General features: G+C 35.6%; 2 protein-coding genes across 2 annotated transcripts; both read right to left on the bottom strand.

The window, feature by feature from the left end:
• Positions 1–3381: 3381 nt before the first annotated feature.
• Positions 3382–5361, bottom strand: LOC118045881 (large ribosomal subunit protein uL4). The gene is made up of 2 exons (XM_035054622.2): positions 4178–5361; positions 3382–3715 (listed from the first exon to the last, which is right to left on the bottom strand). Exons 1-2 carry the CDS (start codon positions 5285–5287, stop codon positions 3602–3604), a joined length of 1224 nt encoding a protein of 407 aa, XP_034910513.1. The 5' UTR covers positions 5288–5361; the 3' UTR covers positions 3382–3601.
• A 4944-nt stretch (positions 5362–10305) lies between these two features.
• On the bottom strand, positions 10306–14272 carry LOC118045880 (mediator of RNA polymerase II transcription subunit 4). The gene is made up of 2 exons (XM_035054621.2): positions 12907–14272; positions 10306–10971 (listed from the first exon to the last, which is right to left on the bottom strand). The coding sequence occupies exon 1, from the start codon at positions 14140–14142 to the stop codon at positions 12946–12948; it is 1197 nt and encodes a 398-aa protein (XP_034910512.1). The 5' UTR covers positions 14143–14272; the 3' UTR covers positions 10306–10971; positions 12907–12945.
• Between the last annotated feature and the right edge of the window lie 1289 nt (positions 14273–15561).

The following is a 15561-nucleotide window of genomic DNA, read 5'->3' as shown; positions in this document are numbered from 1 at the left end:
GGTATTGTTCATCCGACCACATGCTCGTATACTCCTCAACAGAATGGGGTTGCTGAATGAAAAAATAGACACCTGTTAGAAATGGTTCGTGCTTCGCTCATTGCAGCACATTTGCCTCTACAGTATTGGGGAGAGGCACTTACATTCCCAACTTATCTTATTAATCGTCTTCCTTCTCATACTATCAACTTCCATACACCATTTCAGGCTCTCACATCTCAGATTAACAGTCCATTGACTCCCAATCTTCTCCCACGGGTCGTGGGGTGTGTTGCTTTTGTTCACTTACATCCTTCTCAATGGCATAATAAACTTGAGCCTCGCACCATTCATTGTGTTTTTTTGGTCTATGCTACTACCCAGAAAGGATATCGTTGTTATCATCCTGCGAGTAAAAGAATGTTTATTACATAGGATGTGAATTTTCATGAGAATGACATGTTTTTTGGACCCTCCACATCCTCACTTCAGGAGGAGTATCGAAGCAGTGAAGTTCTGACTCGAGATAATACTGTGGCTAGAAACGAGCTACACGAAGAGCAACTAGTGCAGTCATCATGCCCGGAGTACACAGCACCTGGAGAAGAGCAGCAGTCCACATGTTATAGTGATCACGCTATTAAAAAAATCATTAAAGAGCAACAAACATTCCTAGGGGAAGAACAGTCCATTGGTCCCACGAGGTTGGGGCTTGATAATGATCTGCAGCCTACTACTTACAATAGAACTAAGAAACAACTGCAACAATTATCAGGGGATTTTCCTTCTGATGGTATACCTGATCCAAGTATGAACTCATCCTCTATTAATTCTCATAACCAATCGTCTCCCACAATGGATGCAATTCCACTTCGTCGCCTTCCAGAACGTATTAATCGAGGTATTTCCAAACCTATTTACAGAGGCAGATCTTAAGTGTAAACATAAGTATTCCATGAGTGAGCCAAATTCTGATTCAAAAGTGAAATACCCATTAAACAATTATGTGTCAACCGGTCATCTTTCAGAATCAAATAAGTCATTTGTATATCAATTATCTACTGTATCTATTCCTAATAGTGTGCAAGAAGCCTTAACAGATTCCTGCTAGAAAGATGCAATGAATGAAGAATTGAGATTGGTGAAGAAGAATGCTACCTGGGAAATAACTGACTTACCAGCTAGAAAGAAATTTGTGGGATGCAAATGGGTCTATACAGTGAAATACAAAGCATATGGAATAGTATATCACTTTAAGGCAAGATTGGTAACAAAGGAATATACACAGAAATATGGCATTTACTGCACCGATACATTTGCACTAGTGGAAAAAATCAACACAATTCGTGTTCTATTGTCCTTAGCAGCAAATCTAGATTGGTCTTTGCAACAATTTGATGTAAAAAATGCATTCCTCCATGAAGATTTAACTGAGGAGATTTACATGGACCTTCCACCAGGATGGAGTGATCTGGACATACGGAAACACAAGGTATGTAGACTTAAGAAATCATTGTATGGGTTGAAACAGTCTCCACGAGCCTGGTTTGGTAGGTTTACCAAATCAATGAGAGCATTCGGGTATAGACAAAGTAATTGGGATCGCATGTTATTCCTGAAACACCGGGATGAAAAGGTTATAGCTCTCATTATATATGTGGATGATAAGGTAGTTACTGGTAACGATTTTGCTGAGCAAGCAACTTTGAAAAACTATTTGTCCACATAATTTGAAATGAAAGATCTTGGTTCTTTAAAATATTTTCTTGGGATTGAAGTGTCGAGGTGCAAGTCCGGGATATTTCTATCGCAAAGAAAGTATGTTCTTGACCTATTAGAAGAAATCGGTATGACATCGTGCAAGCCGGCATCCACTCCATTGGCTGAAGGAATGAAGTTGGGTATTGATTAGACCTAAGGATCGATTGATAAAGGGAGGTATCAACGGCTAGTAGGAAGATTGATGTACTTGGGTCACACTAGACTGGATCTGGCTCATGCCTTAAGCATAATTAGTTAATATATGCACAATTCGGGAGAACAACATATAAGTGCAGTCATGAGAATATTGGGTTACTTGAAAAGAAGCCATGGTAAAGGAGTTTTATTTCAAAAAAAAAAAAAATAGGCATTTCAAAATTGAGTGTTATACAGATGCTAACTGGGCCGGATCCATAGATGATAGTCGTTCGACATCCGGATATTTTACCTTTGTTGGAGGAAATCCAGTAACGTGGAGAATAAGAAGCAAAATGTTATGTCAAGATCAAGCGCAGAAACTGAATTTAGAGGCATAACACTCGGTATCTGTGAACTCTTATGGCTTAAGTTTCTATTACAAGATGTTGGGGTCAACCATAGCCAACCGATGAAATTATTTTGTGACAATAAAGATGCTCATGATATTGCTCATAATCCAGTGCAACATGATATGACCAAGCATGTAGAGGTTGTTCGGTTTTTTATTAAAGAAAAGCTAGATAACAAAGTAATTAAGGTTCCTCACCAAGTAGCATATATTCTTCTTTTTTTTTTTTTTTTTTGATAACGTGGGTGTCCGGGCCAGCTTACGCGCACCACGACTAATCCCACGGCCCACTGAACATCCTGCAAGCCCTAGTGAGCAGGTAAGGCACCGCAGGGGTGACAGGGATACCGCACAGGGAGGATCCAAGAGAAAGAGGAAGGGAGCAAACTCTCCAACCCCACTCCACTGGGACTCGAACCGGGGTTCGAAGAAAGGAGAGTTGCCCCCTTCACCACTTGAGCCACACACCTGTTGGTAAGTAGCATATATTCTTATTAAGACGGTTTCTAGTAATAAGTTCTCCATGTTTCTAGATAAGTTGGACATGTGCCAAGTCTATGCACCACTTCCAGGAGGGATGATAACTTGTATTAGGACTCCGATAATTTGCAAGATTCCTATAATATCCAGACTCCTATAATTTGCAAGATTTCTATAATATCCAGGTTTCTAGACAGGTTGGGCATGGGCAACGTATACGCACCAACTTTAGGGGGAACAACTTTAAGGGGAATGTTAACTTGTATTAAGACTCCTACAATTTGCAGGATTCCTATAATATTCAGTTTTCTAGTTTAATTAGTCTTTCCTTGTTCTGTTAGGAAAGTGTAGGGTTGTATATATATACCTGTTGTATGACGAAAACTAAAATAAGAAAGCATTAATTCTTCTGATACCAGTCCCGTTCATAATGTACATTCAAGTTAATTTTTTAACCAACGACGTGGGGAAAATCAGACAGATCTCCTCATCCATAAATCCTTGCCAGGAGAAAAACACAAACCATACATGTTATGCATAATATCATCAGGCATCGAAATGGCTGCTTAATGAGCATAGAAAAAGCATACAGAACACTGGAGCCAGCAACGCAATGAACACACTAAAGTCATAAAATGTTCTATTCCAATTCTGAGTGCAATAGAAATTCTTTGAGCTAGCAAAATAGAGCAAGAGTGGGAATGAAAGAACGGTATTGAAATACCAAAAATCCAATTCCCAACAAATCTCATCCATGTCCAACAACCAAAAACAAACAAAAGTTGATAACAGAATCGAGTAGATGAACAAAACTCTTCTCTAAAAACAGAACTATTACTGAGAGACACCAAGCCACTTTGTGAAATTCTCAAACTCTGTGTAATCGCTGTCTGAGATCATTGTCTTGTACCATGCCTTTCCTGCAGCCTTGGCAGCGGCTAGCTCCTCCTGATAGGTTTCATAAGAAAACACAGCTTGTTAATAAATACATAACAACATTTCAGATATGTAATAAAAATGCCTACTATAGCATCCCTGAAGCATAAAGATATGGACTTGGAGAGAGTAATAACAATAACAAATAAAAGAAATAAAATACAAGGTTAAAGAATAAAATATCATTTAATATATAAATATGATGGAAGGATTCTTAAAGATATGAAGGAAACAAAACGTATATAGCTCAAACAGATAACAAACACTGCAAAATGAACATAATACTGCCATACAAATATTGAAGTCTTCAACACTATGCCTAATTCTTCTACAGAAACTCTTAATATACAAAGATAAGACCTTCACATTAACAGCATCCATACACATTACCAGAGCACGCAACACAGCATCAAAGTAACCAACTAATCATTTCACAATATACCAACATAAAAAAAAGGATGTAAGAACAGATACCTTTGAGACAGGCTTCCTCTTCTTGTCGAGCTTCTCCTTCTTAGACTTCACACGCTCTGCCTCGGCCAAAAGAGCCATCCTCCTAGCAGTCTTAGCATATGGGTTCAATTTCAACATCACATTCAAGTTCTTCAATGGGTTCTTCTTCAAAGTAGCCCTCTTAACCTCCTTCTTGATTGGCTTCACAACACTCTGAACCTCATCAGAGTTGATGATCCTAGCCAAATCAGCATTGACCATCTTGGACCTAGGCAGCACATACCCCTTTTTCTTCTCTGAACACTTCTCAAATGACCCATAAATTGAATCAAGCTTCTCAATAGCTGATTTTGTCCAGATCACAAACCTTCCAAGATGACCACCAGGAGCCAACTTCAACAAGTTCAACCTCTCAACGTTAGCAACCTCAACTCCTGGAATATTACGGAAGGCCTTAACCATCTTAGCACCTTCGTTTCCATACACAATCAGGGGTCCCTTGCGAGATATATACCTCCTGTTCCTCATTTTCCCCTTTCCAGGCCGGATCGCGTGAGAATCCTTCGCTTTCTCAGCATCTGGAAAAGCACCGATCTCCTTGAGCACCTTAATAGCAGTAGATGTCTTTTCAATGCTCTCGGCTGAGTCGGAGATAATCAAAGGCATCTCAGGGACTGACTCCACGCGGTGACCACGTGCCATCACCAGAGAGGGTATAGCAGATGCAGCAATAGCTGAAACGACAGCGTACCTCTTTTGGTTCACATTAATCTTCCTATGCCAGCGGCGCCAGATCTTGGTGGGAGCAAACATGCGCCCACCACGGCACATGTTTCCGTAAGCTCCCTGACCAGCACGGTGAGTTCCACCACCAGGAACACGGGGGATACGAGAAACGGCACGACCAGTACCCCATGATTCGGCTGAGGTCTGGTGACCGGCTTTCTTGGAGACGGCATAAGGCTGGCGGCTATTCTTGGAGATGTTTGAGTGGACGTAGTTGACGATGTCTGGTCGGATCGAGGCCTTCATGACATCGGGGAGAGCCACGGTGGCAGCCGAATCCGTGACCATGTCGTTGAGGCAGGGGAGGGTTTGAACGGAGACCAGGGGGCGTGCGGCGGCGGCCATTTCCTTGTTAGAAGGGGAGAGAAGCGGAGGGGCAGTAGGGTTTAGGTGTGCGAGAGTGCTTGAGATGCGTTTAGAGTTCAATATATAGGGGAGTTTTTAGGGTTCAGCTTTTGCTTTTGCGTGTTTGGTTTCTGGAATAAAGGTATTCTAGTGGGCGGAGATTATTATAAAACCTGGATATAGATCCTTGGACAAAATAAATATTTAGTTACCAATAAAAACAAAAACAATTGGTAACCATGAGCAATAGAGCTTCCTACATTTAAACGGTTAGGTATACTATTAAAAAATTATATGTGTGTAAATCCTGTAAGAGCATAAATATGTAAAAATAAGGTTGAATTCAAGATATGAGGATTGGTTATGGTATTTAAATTGGCTTTTATATTGTAATATTAGTATTTTTTTTGTTTAATTTGATTTAATTTTTTAGATTATGGTTAGTGTGAACAAATATAATTAAACTACTAAAGGATCAAAATTAAGCATATGGTTGCTAATATAATAGTTACTAGAGGTTTACATGATTGTTAATTTTAAGACTTGTGAGATTAATAAAGATACATGCAAGTTAACCCAGATATTTATATTAATAAAAATAATAATTAAACCACATATCACATTGAAAACCTCATCTCCCTCGCGATCATTAAAACCAACTAAAATCTTGCACTAACATAACTCAAAAGGTGAGACTCATCTAATAGGATATATGTATTAGCATCACAATATGATTTTAATATTTACAATTTGATATATGTAGAGGTCGTTTGTTTGCATGGTTGCTTCTACGTTTGAAGCAACCACATCAAATATTATGTTTGGTTACGTAAAAAACACAATTTATTTTTGGTGGGACCCATGATAATTCATGTTTTGCACGTGATTTTGGCGAAGCAGCTCCTGGCTGCTTTTTTTCGATCAGCGTTTCAGTGAATAGTGCAATTCACTTGCACTATTTACACTATTCACGTGAACAGTGCAATTCACTTGCACTGTTTGTGTAAGCAGTTTTTTTTTTTCAGCGTGTTTATTTTTTGTATATATATATTTTTAAAAAAACTAGTTTAGAGTGAATTAAATTCACTCGCATTGTCATGTAAACAATATTTTGTTTTCCCCGAAAAACTAGTGTGGAGTGAATTAAATTCACTCGCACTGTAATATCAAATCAATTTTATTATTGATAATATTTTATCTAATTTTATTGCACGCTCAAAAAATTATGAAAATTGTAGTTCTTGTCGGATGAATTTTGTACGTAATGGAATTGTAAATGGTTTAATGGAATAATAAAAAAGATTTTATATAAAATATTATTTATTTCATGAAGTAATAGCAATAGTTAAATCTCCAACATTTAAATTATTTTATAACCTTAATTTCAAAAGCATTCTTAATCAAACACATTAAACTACTTTTTGTTTAACCTCAATTTTAATCAGAGTTTTAACCAAACACCAATTTTTTCAAATCAACTTCAATTAAAAGTACTTTTTATAAAAACAGTTTTTTTCAAATCACAATCACAACTACTACCGCAATACTAAACACACTTGTAGTATTAAATGGCAGGCATGAAAGTATCTTAGGCACAATTTAGTTATGACTAGTTCATTTGCCTGCGCACTTCATCGTGGGTTGAACCATGTTTTTAAAAACATGAAAAAAGTATCAAGAATACGAAGATTTTTTTACAATGCTATAAACTTGAGGAAGAAGATAAATCTTTAAATATCTTATCTTGGATTTGTCTAGTGTGAGTTTTCAATAAAATATATAGGAGAAACCTAGATGACTCTTTTTAAAAAAAAAAAATATTAAACGATAAAATTAAAAAAAAATAATAAGGTAAAAAATAAAATAGAAGATCAAGCCACGTAAACTTTTCAAACCAGTAACAGGAGATATTAGATCAGAAATATCATATATAAAAAGCAATAAAACTCAATTCCTAACAAATCTAACATCAAACGATAAATTGTCACTATTATTGTTGTTGTTGTTGTTGTTCTATTATCACTAACATTATAGTTATCATCATTATTAATATTATCAATAAGTATTATTATTGTCGTCGTCGTCGTCGTCGTCGTCGTCGTCGTGATCACTATTATTATAATTATTATTATTGTTACTATTACTATTACTATTACTATTACTATTATTATTACTACTACAACCATTGTAATTATCATTATTAGTATTATTATCATTACTATTATTATTACTACTGTTACCACTACTAATATTATTATTATTATAACAAAATTCATAAACTTGTTTTGAATGATAAAATTAAAAACCATAAAAATTCAAACAAAAAAGCAAAGAAAATAAATGAAAAAATAAAAAGAAAAAGAACCAAAAAAATGGGCCAATATAACCATAAATTGCTTTTTAAAAATTTTTATATACCTTAGTTATTGTCATCAATTGTACCTTGGCTTCTACCAAAATTCCTTTTAGTTCTATCATTTTACTAATTTTTTAAATATATATTTTCATTTTTATAAAATCAAATAAGATTGAAGAATAAATTCTTAGTCAGTCCACCCCCAACACCACACCATATCTTTCTGATTTTAGTATCCTTAAATCTGTCTTGAACTCATGCTCTTGCATAAACCACTTAAATCCAAGGTTATAAGTATCACATAACATGACATTGTTAATTTACTATAGTCATTGCTAATATGATAGTTTTAACAATGATAGCTTTAATTGTACTAATAACATGTTTGTTTTCACTATCAATCAGAATCATCAATTCCTTTTCTTGACAACTTCCTCTTATTCTAAATATATTATGTGCATAACTATTAACTAGGACATTTAATGATAATCCATACTCTGTAATTCTTCTATCCTTTATATTTTTTCCATTACCATTCTCTGCCCCAACACTTAAAAATTCTTCTCTCTTATCTTCAACACCCTCAATTATATGCAGTTCTTTAACGTTACCTTGATATCCAGACATAATTTTTTTTTTACCATATTTAAAACATTGGCTTAGTCTTTTTTTTTATTCCAACAAAGTTTAAAAAGAGTATTTCGGTTTTTATAGAACCTCATTCTTATATTTATTGAAAGACTTAATTGAAAAGTTACATGTTTATCTATCCATGTTAAATATGAAATTAGTATGTTGAACAATCTTGTTTCTTATGGCCATGATATTGTTTGATTCCTCCCTACCATTTTGCTTGCTCAAAGGCCAACATCAAAGTAATTGGCTTGAGAATTTTTCACATTGGTTTGATATCTTATTTCAACCCACTAACAAAGCTTGAAACATAGTAAGACTCAAGCAATGAAAGACTCAATACATTTGTTAAAGACTTCAATTCTTCAAACTTCTCCATATAATCTTCCACAATTCTTTCTTGTACCAACTTGTTAAATTCTTTCATTATATCATCTTTATTGTTAAATCTTTTGCAAATGGCTGTAGATAATTCCACCCAGTTAACATCAAGTACTCACTTCCATACATAAATCCTTCAAACCAAATCTCTATCTTGTCATGCAAGAAATGAGAAGCCACTTCTACCATTTGATGTTATTTTCTTTTCGTATCAGCCTACAATGACTTTCATAGATTTCTGAACGTTGCTGTCACTTGTCAACGTTGTCCCTTGAAAGTAGAAGGAGAAAGCTCAGCATATATGTTTTTTCAAGATGAAATGGTCACTGAGAATTATATTACTAATAAAACTGCCAATTTATATAAAACAGTGATGTGTTTCCCTGTAAAAGCAATCCACAGACACTTATTTGGCATTAGGGAATTTGTCACATACGATGTTTAACTCCATGGCGTCAGGAAATTTGTCGCATAAGATGTTTAACTCCATAGTATGATCATCACATGCTTGCTGCTAAGAGTATGATCATACTGAGCTTTTCCAGAATGATGCTGCAAAAGAATGTCAATCCTTGCAATTGGCTCAAAATCAGGGCTCTAGCCTCCACGAGTTAATAGCAAGGTTCATCAATAACAGAACCTGCAAATCACCGAATGGAATTACATATACACAGTGTATTTAGAACTCAAACAGGGGGAAGCACGAAGTATACACACCAAAATCATGTTCATTGACTCGACATGTGGGCAAAATTATGACACCAAATCATAATATCACTTATGTCTCAGAAAAGCTTTTACTGTCTGTAAAACACATCATAGCACTTTAGACCTTAGGGATATGGACAAAATTCTGAATGGTAAAACTCTATCTACCTAAAAAAGCATAAACTAATACATTTCACTGACCACTATGCTGGCAGGTTGAGAATATGCTTGGCTAATTTCGAAGAGCCAAACAAGCTCATCAAACTCACAAGTGAACTACCATAAACCATTTATGGGTTCGATAATATAGGCCACAGAAAATCATAACCTTACCATTTTGGGGTCAGCTTATATGCAGGGCACCTGGAGTGAACTTCCCCTGAACTTGATTGGCTATACCAGACGCAACTTACTGCACTGGATCCAAATCAGAGCCACTTCTGAAAAGTTGAGCAAGAAAACATGCAATTGAAATCTATTTAACAGGTCGTAAGATATAATTTGGTAAGCAACAGGTACGACTTAAAAACAGTCCATAAAGTAAAATATTTCTTATTCTCAAGCATGCCTTTTCATCAATCCTTAGTCAAGTTCAGGAACCTAAAATACCGATCATGTCTGATTACCAATAATATCAAAAAGGAATATTATTAATTTATCTGGTCTCTTGATATACTATATCCTGCATCTCAACTATGATTATTAACCACTTTTCACCACCATAAGAGGCCATGCGATCTTTTCTATTGGACCATGCCAGTAGTTATCTTAACAGCATCACAGGAAAAATGCATCTCAATTCAACAAAACTGACAGTTGAAAAATTCAGTGTTCGGTCCCATGTGTCAAAACATGGTAGAGGAAAACAGAATAAAACTATTAAAGCATCAATTTGGTCATTATCTGGAAAGAAACCCATGAATGAATCAGAAAAGAAAAGGAGCAAGAAAAAACCAAATTGACACAACCCTGCAAGGATAGATACAAAACAACATTCACCCAAACTTACATGCATAACTTTCTTCACCTATTGACCCTTTCCACATTCACTCAAACCAACAAACTCAACTCACATTCATAACTTAAGTAAAAAAAAAAAACAGAGGTTAGCTTGTTAGAGTTACATACATATTGCTCATTTCATCAAACATCCAGCCAGTACTCATTTGAGTTAGAAGAATAAGTTGCAATTTTCCCATCCAAAAGAATAAAGGAACACACAGCAATTTTACAATTCAGAAGGTCAAAAAAGTAGAACCACTTCCATTCCCTTGAAGCAACTATCAGGAATTGATCCACCAGTAGAGTGCAATATGGTCATCAGTTATATACTCTAACATAGTTTTGGACCACTCCTTTGACTTCGGACCAGCAACAGAAATGGATCGCTGATGATCGGTATCATAAACAATTGCATATCAGATTGTGAATACAAGCATATCATCCCACTCACATGCATGGATTTGACACAGAAGTCATGTTCCTTTTCTTTTTTCCCTTTGTTAAGATAAGAATATAAGATGTCCGTAAAAAAAGGCACAAGCAAAATAGAGCTCCAGTTATCCAATATGCTGAACAAAAGCTGAGGAAACACCACCAAAATACCCTGTAAACAATACAACATAACAATGCAAAGAGAAAAAAAATTAGCCAATAATTCCCAATGTTTGGCAATTATCCAATATTCTTGGCATTATAACACACCATGTCATGGAAAAAATAGCACAACTACACAAATTTTCTTTCCTCCAGAACCACAGAACATGTCAAAACATGTGCTCTAGGTTCTACTCATTTTCCTAATAATTCTCTTGGCTACAAACTGTAACAACAAAATCAAAGAACTACAATGAGAAAAAATAGAAAAGGAAGGAAAGAAAAGGAAAGTGACACAACTTTTAGTCAAAAGTCAATTACAGTTCCAAGCTCCCATATGAACAACAAAATTTACTAACAAAAGCATAAGCATGCTTTCGATTATCTAGTTGACACAGAAAGGTCAAGATCTCTTAAGAATGCAGAGCTAAAAAAATATGTACAGGCAATAGGAATCTTAAAACATATTCAGAACTGGTGATTAATCATTGTGCGAGCTTCTACATACAAACTTCAAGCAAATTCCTGGATCATAAATTGAGAGATCTTGGTATTTTTTTTGTCTATGATAGCGCATCTGTTTGTATAACATTTATTAGCTCCACAAAATTTGAGTTTAAGCCCCATTCTATGGGATCCCATCATTTAAAAGCCTGTGCAAAAGGTTTCTTTTATGATAATTTGCAAAGCCAACAATGCCAAACCAACAACATGGAGCCAGCAGCACAAATCCAGGAAAATAATAGAAATCATATTGAGAAGTTTTGAAACATTTTACACTTTTCAGGGAAATAGTTGACATGGCATCCATCCAAACCAAACATAGTTAGCAAAAAGGTTCTGAATATCCATCAGGTTGTAATTGTATCTCTACAACTTATCATTAAAACATGTAGAGGCATGAAGCTCAAACAGAAAATCCCAGTTTCTCCATCTCTTTTTGAAAGTGAAATTTCTCACCTACAGCTTCCTCGTGACCTAATTATCACCTTCAGTTATAATAATAATTGTGATAATTAATCTCTGATAGCACTAGCCTAAATGATTAATAAAAGATAAACTCATATCTTTTATCGCAGTTTTTTTCATTTTTTTAATCCATTCAATTTTTATTAGAATCGGATCCTTAGCCATCTCAATTGTAAATAAATAAACAAAAGAACAGAAAATGAATTGAATCCTTGGCGCTCCCCCACCCATCAGGTGCTAATCTTAGCATTGGCGTCAGCCATCTTTTGACATTTATGCTATTAAAATGCAAAACAAAGGGGGAAAAAAGGGAATCAATCCCTCACGGCAGATGGATCAAGGGAACAACTTAAAAAAGTCTTCAACCTGCTGCCCTCTCTTCTTATTCATTAAAGTTGCATCTTCATACCCTGCGTTAATCCTTCTACGTCAAAATATTAAGTTCTAAATCATGTCTTTCAAGAAATAAATCAGTTCTCACCCCCATTGATTATAAGCTCTTTTGCCTACTTGCCAAGCTAGTCTGTCAGCCAATGGAAGTAAAAGGATTCTTCGTACATGTCTGCTGTATGAGATAACTTATCCCACGTAGTCACAGCTTACATGAATTTAATCTATCCTTCTAATCATCACTCTTCTTTCCAAATCTGATTCTATTTATTGATAAATTATTTTCTTTCTTGCAAAACTCACAAAAGTACTTTCTGTGATGAATAATTGAATACCACAGCATCATCAAGTGACATCTTATCAAGAGTTATAATCTTTGAAGCGCTTGTGAACACCGTAACCTTTTTGACTTACTGCAACTTGCAAACCATATGTAGTAACGAAACAAATGGTAAAAGAATCATGGGATTTTCGCATTAGACAAACAGAATATCATTAAAATTGAATCTTACTTGTACATTGGAATCTAGGAACATCACATGTAACTCAATAATTTCAATTTGCTCATAAGAGCAAGTACACTTACCTTGATCAGAACAATCCATTATTCTGGACCATCACTCTCTCAATCCTCATCATCAGAGCTTTCCACATCACTACTATAATCACTACTATCATCATCCTGATCCGGAATATCCAGCTCCACGTGCCGAACCTGTATAGTCTCTGGTGGCTTATGCAGTCCTTGAGGAGCAATAGGTGGCAACTTCTGTTCCACAGCTATAGGCAATGGAATAGAGTCCAGTGACACTGGATCCCCAGGTTTCCATCCAGGTGGCGGCACTGGTAAATCTGTTGGTAAAACCACAGGCATCCCAGGTTTCCACCCTGCCGGGACAGAAATATTAGGAGGAAACAGGCCTGCCAAATTCTCAAGCGGATTAGCTTCGTGTTGTGGCTCAATAATTGCCTCAATTGTCTTCTCCTTAGTTTCAACATCTTTAGGCAACCCAACATCAAGATGAGCAAAATTATATAGCTGGGAAGCTCTCATTTGCTCTTCCTGAGGGGCAGGAGGTAGCGCCCCACGCAATGGTGCCTGTCCAGCACCAAATTCCGGCGGAGCAAATGTAGTATAACTAATACGATGCGCATATGACAAAATATCAGATAACTTCAATTGAGAAGCAACAGTAGTGGTGTTAGTAGCATTTTCTTCTTCTTCATTAGGAGGGATAGGGCGGCGGCGGCGATAATCAGCATAATCATCAACTAAAATATCAAGTACTCTCTCAGCTTCTTTCAATTTATTAGCAAAATTAAGAAGCGCAGAGTCTTTAGATTTGATTTCCTGGGAAATCCTTTGCTTGGAATCTTGGAGGTCAAGGATTTCCTGAAGTTCGGCGACGGATTCGAAGAGTTGGGTCTGAAGGGAAGTAAAGAGGGAGATAATTTCTTTGGTAGAAGAAGGAGTGGGTTCGTCCAGTGATTGGGATTGTGACGGAAGAAAAGTTGGGAGTGTTCCGCGATAGGCGGAAAGCCAGTGGGGACGGTTAGGGGAGAGTTCGAAGAGTTTGGTGGCTAAAGAAGCCATTTGGAGGAGGAGAGATTGGGCTCTGGGGAGAGGTGGGAGGAGAGAGAGGAGAGCAGAGGAGGTGGTGGTGGTGGGGGTTGTGGTGGTGGACGGGTGGTGGTGCTGCGGTGGTTGAGGGTTGGGGAATTTGGGAGGAGGAGGATTTGGGGTTTGGACTGGAAGAGAAGGAGAAGTTGGGTTTGTTAGGCCTAATCTGGCCGGCGATTGTACAATTTGGTGCTGATGCATTTTTGGAGAATAGTTCTTTCCTTCTTTTTTTGAATGAAAATCTGCAAGAAGAACCCTAATTTGTTTCTACCAGGATTACGAAGGGGGGAATTCGGTTCCTTGTTTTCCTGATTTGCTTAAAAGGAGAACGACGGCTTGCTTGCAGCTACTTACGACTTACGAGTCGTCCGTTTGTAACTGTAGTGTAGGGTGTTTTTTAAAATTTTTTTTATTTAAAAATATATTAAATAATATTTTTTTATTTTTTATATCATCACTCCAAAATTATAAAATTATTAAAAAACATACCGATTTAATATTTTTTAAAACTAAAAATACTTAAAAAAACACTTAAAAGTAATAACTGAAACTATATTAAACACCAAATTAATTGAGCTAGTAGCTCTATGCTACCAAATGCCGTAATAATTTTTTTTCTAGATTTGCAAGTGGAATGTTGAAGGCTAGATTATTAAATTTTTTTTAAAAAATATTAAGGTATTACTAATATTTTTTTATTTAAAAATAAATTATGTGATGATTAATTAGATCTCACATAACTTGGTATATCTAAAAACAACTTTAAAACATAGTTTGAATTAAAAAAAAAAAAAAAAAACTCAAGACAACATCTTTTTTAAAATATTGAGGTGGCAATATATTAGATCAACTCAAGTTAACTTATTAAATCCATTACTCAGATAATAAGACTGTGATAACTCATATAAAAAAAAATCAAAACAAATTATAAAACTCATGTAACACCCCACTTCACCAGCAAGATATTGTCTGCTTTGGCTCATGAGCCTCATAAATTTATTCTTTGTAGTCACACATAACCCCAAAATACGTTTTACTAGTCAAGGTGAACATGCTCATATAAGGTCTTCCCTCAAGTTCTCATCCACCGATGTGGGATATTACACCTCAATTCTCAATTAATTCAATGTTAAATGATGAAATTAAAAAAAAAAAAAAAAAAGCCACTTGAGTTAATAGATCAAACTCACGTCCTAGATCATAAGATCAGAATAACTCTATAGAAAGTAGATTGAAACAAATTATGAAACTTAATTCTAATTAATTAAATAATGAAATTGAAATAAAATCAATTAAGAAAAGATATAAATAAATAGCCTGAGTCAGACCGAGTTAAGTTTTCAAATTCATGATCTGGATCATAATACCAGGATAACCTCATAGAATATAAACAAAAAAAATTACTTAAAGTAACATATTAAATCCACAATAAAAGCAAATTAAAGCAACATATAAAATTTAATTTACAATCAACCCATTGTCAAATGATGAAGTTAAGAAAAATCCAAATAAAAAAGAAAACACAATAAAAACAACCTGAGTTTACCCAGGTTAACTTGCAAAATTCCAAAACTCGAGTCATGAGACTAAAATAACTTCATAAAAAACAAACCGAAATTA

This window comes from Populus alba, chromosome 16 (genome assembly GCF_005239225.2).
Source record: "Populus alba chromosome 16, ASM523922v2, whole genome shotgun sequence".
Taxonomy (NCBI): domain Eukaryota; kingdom Viridiplantae; phylum Streptophyta; class Magnoliopsida; order Malpighiales; family Salicaceae; genus Populus; species Populus alba.
Note: the sequence above shows the minus strand (reverse complement) of the source record. Positions and strands in the feature narration are given on the sequence as shown.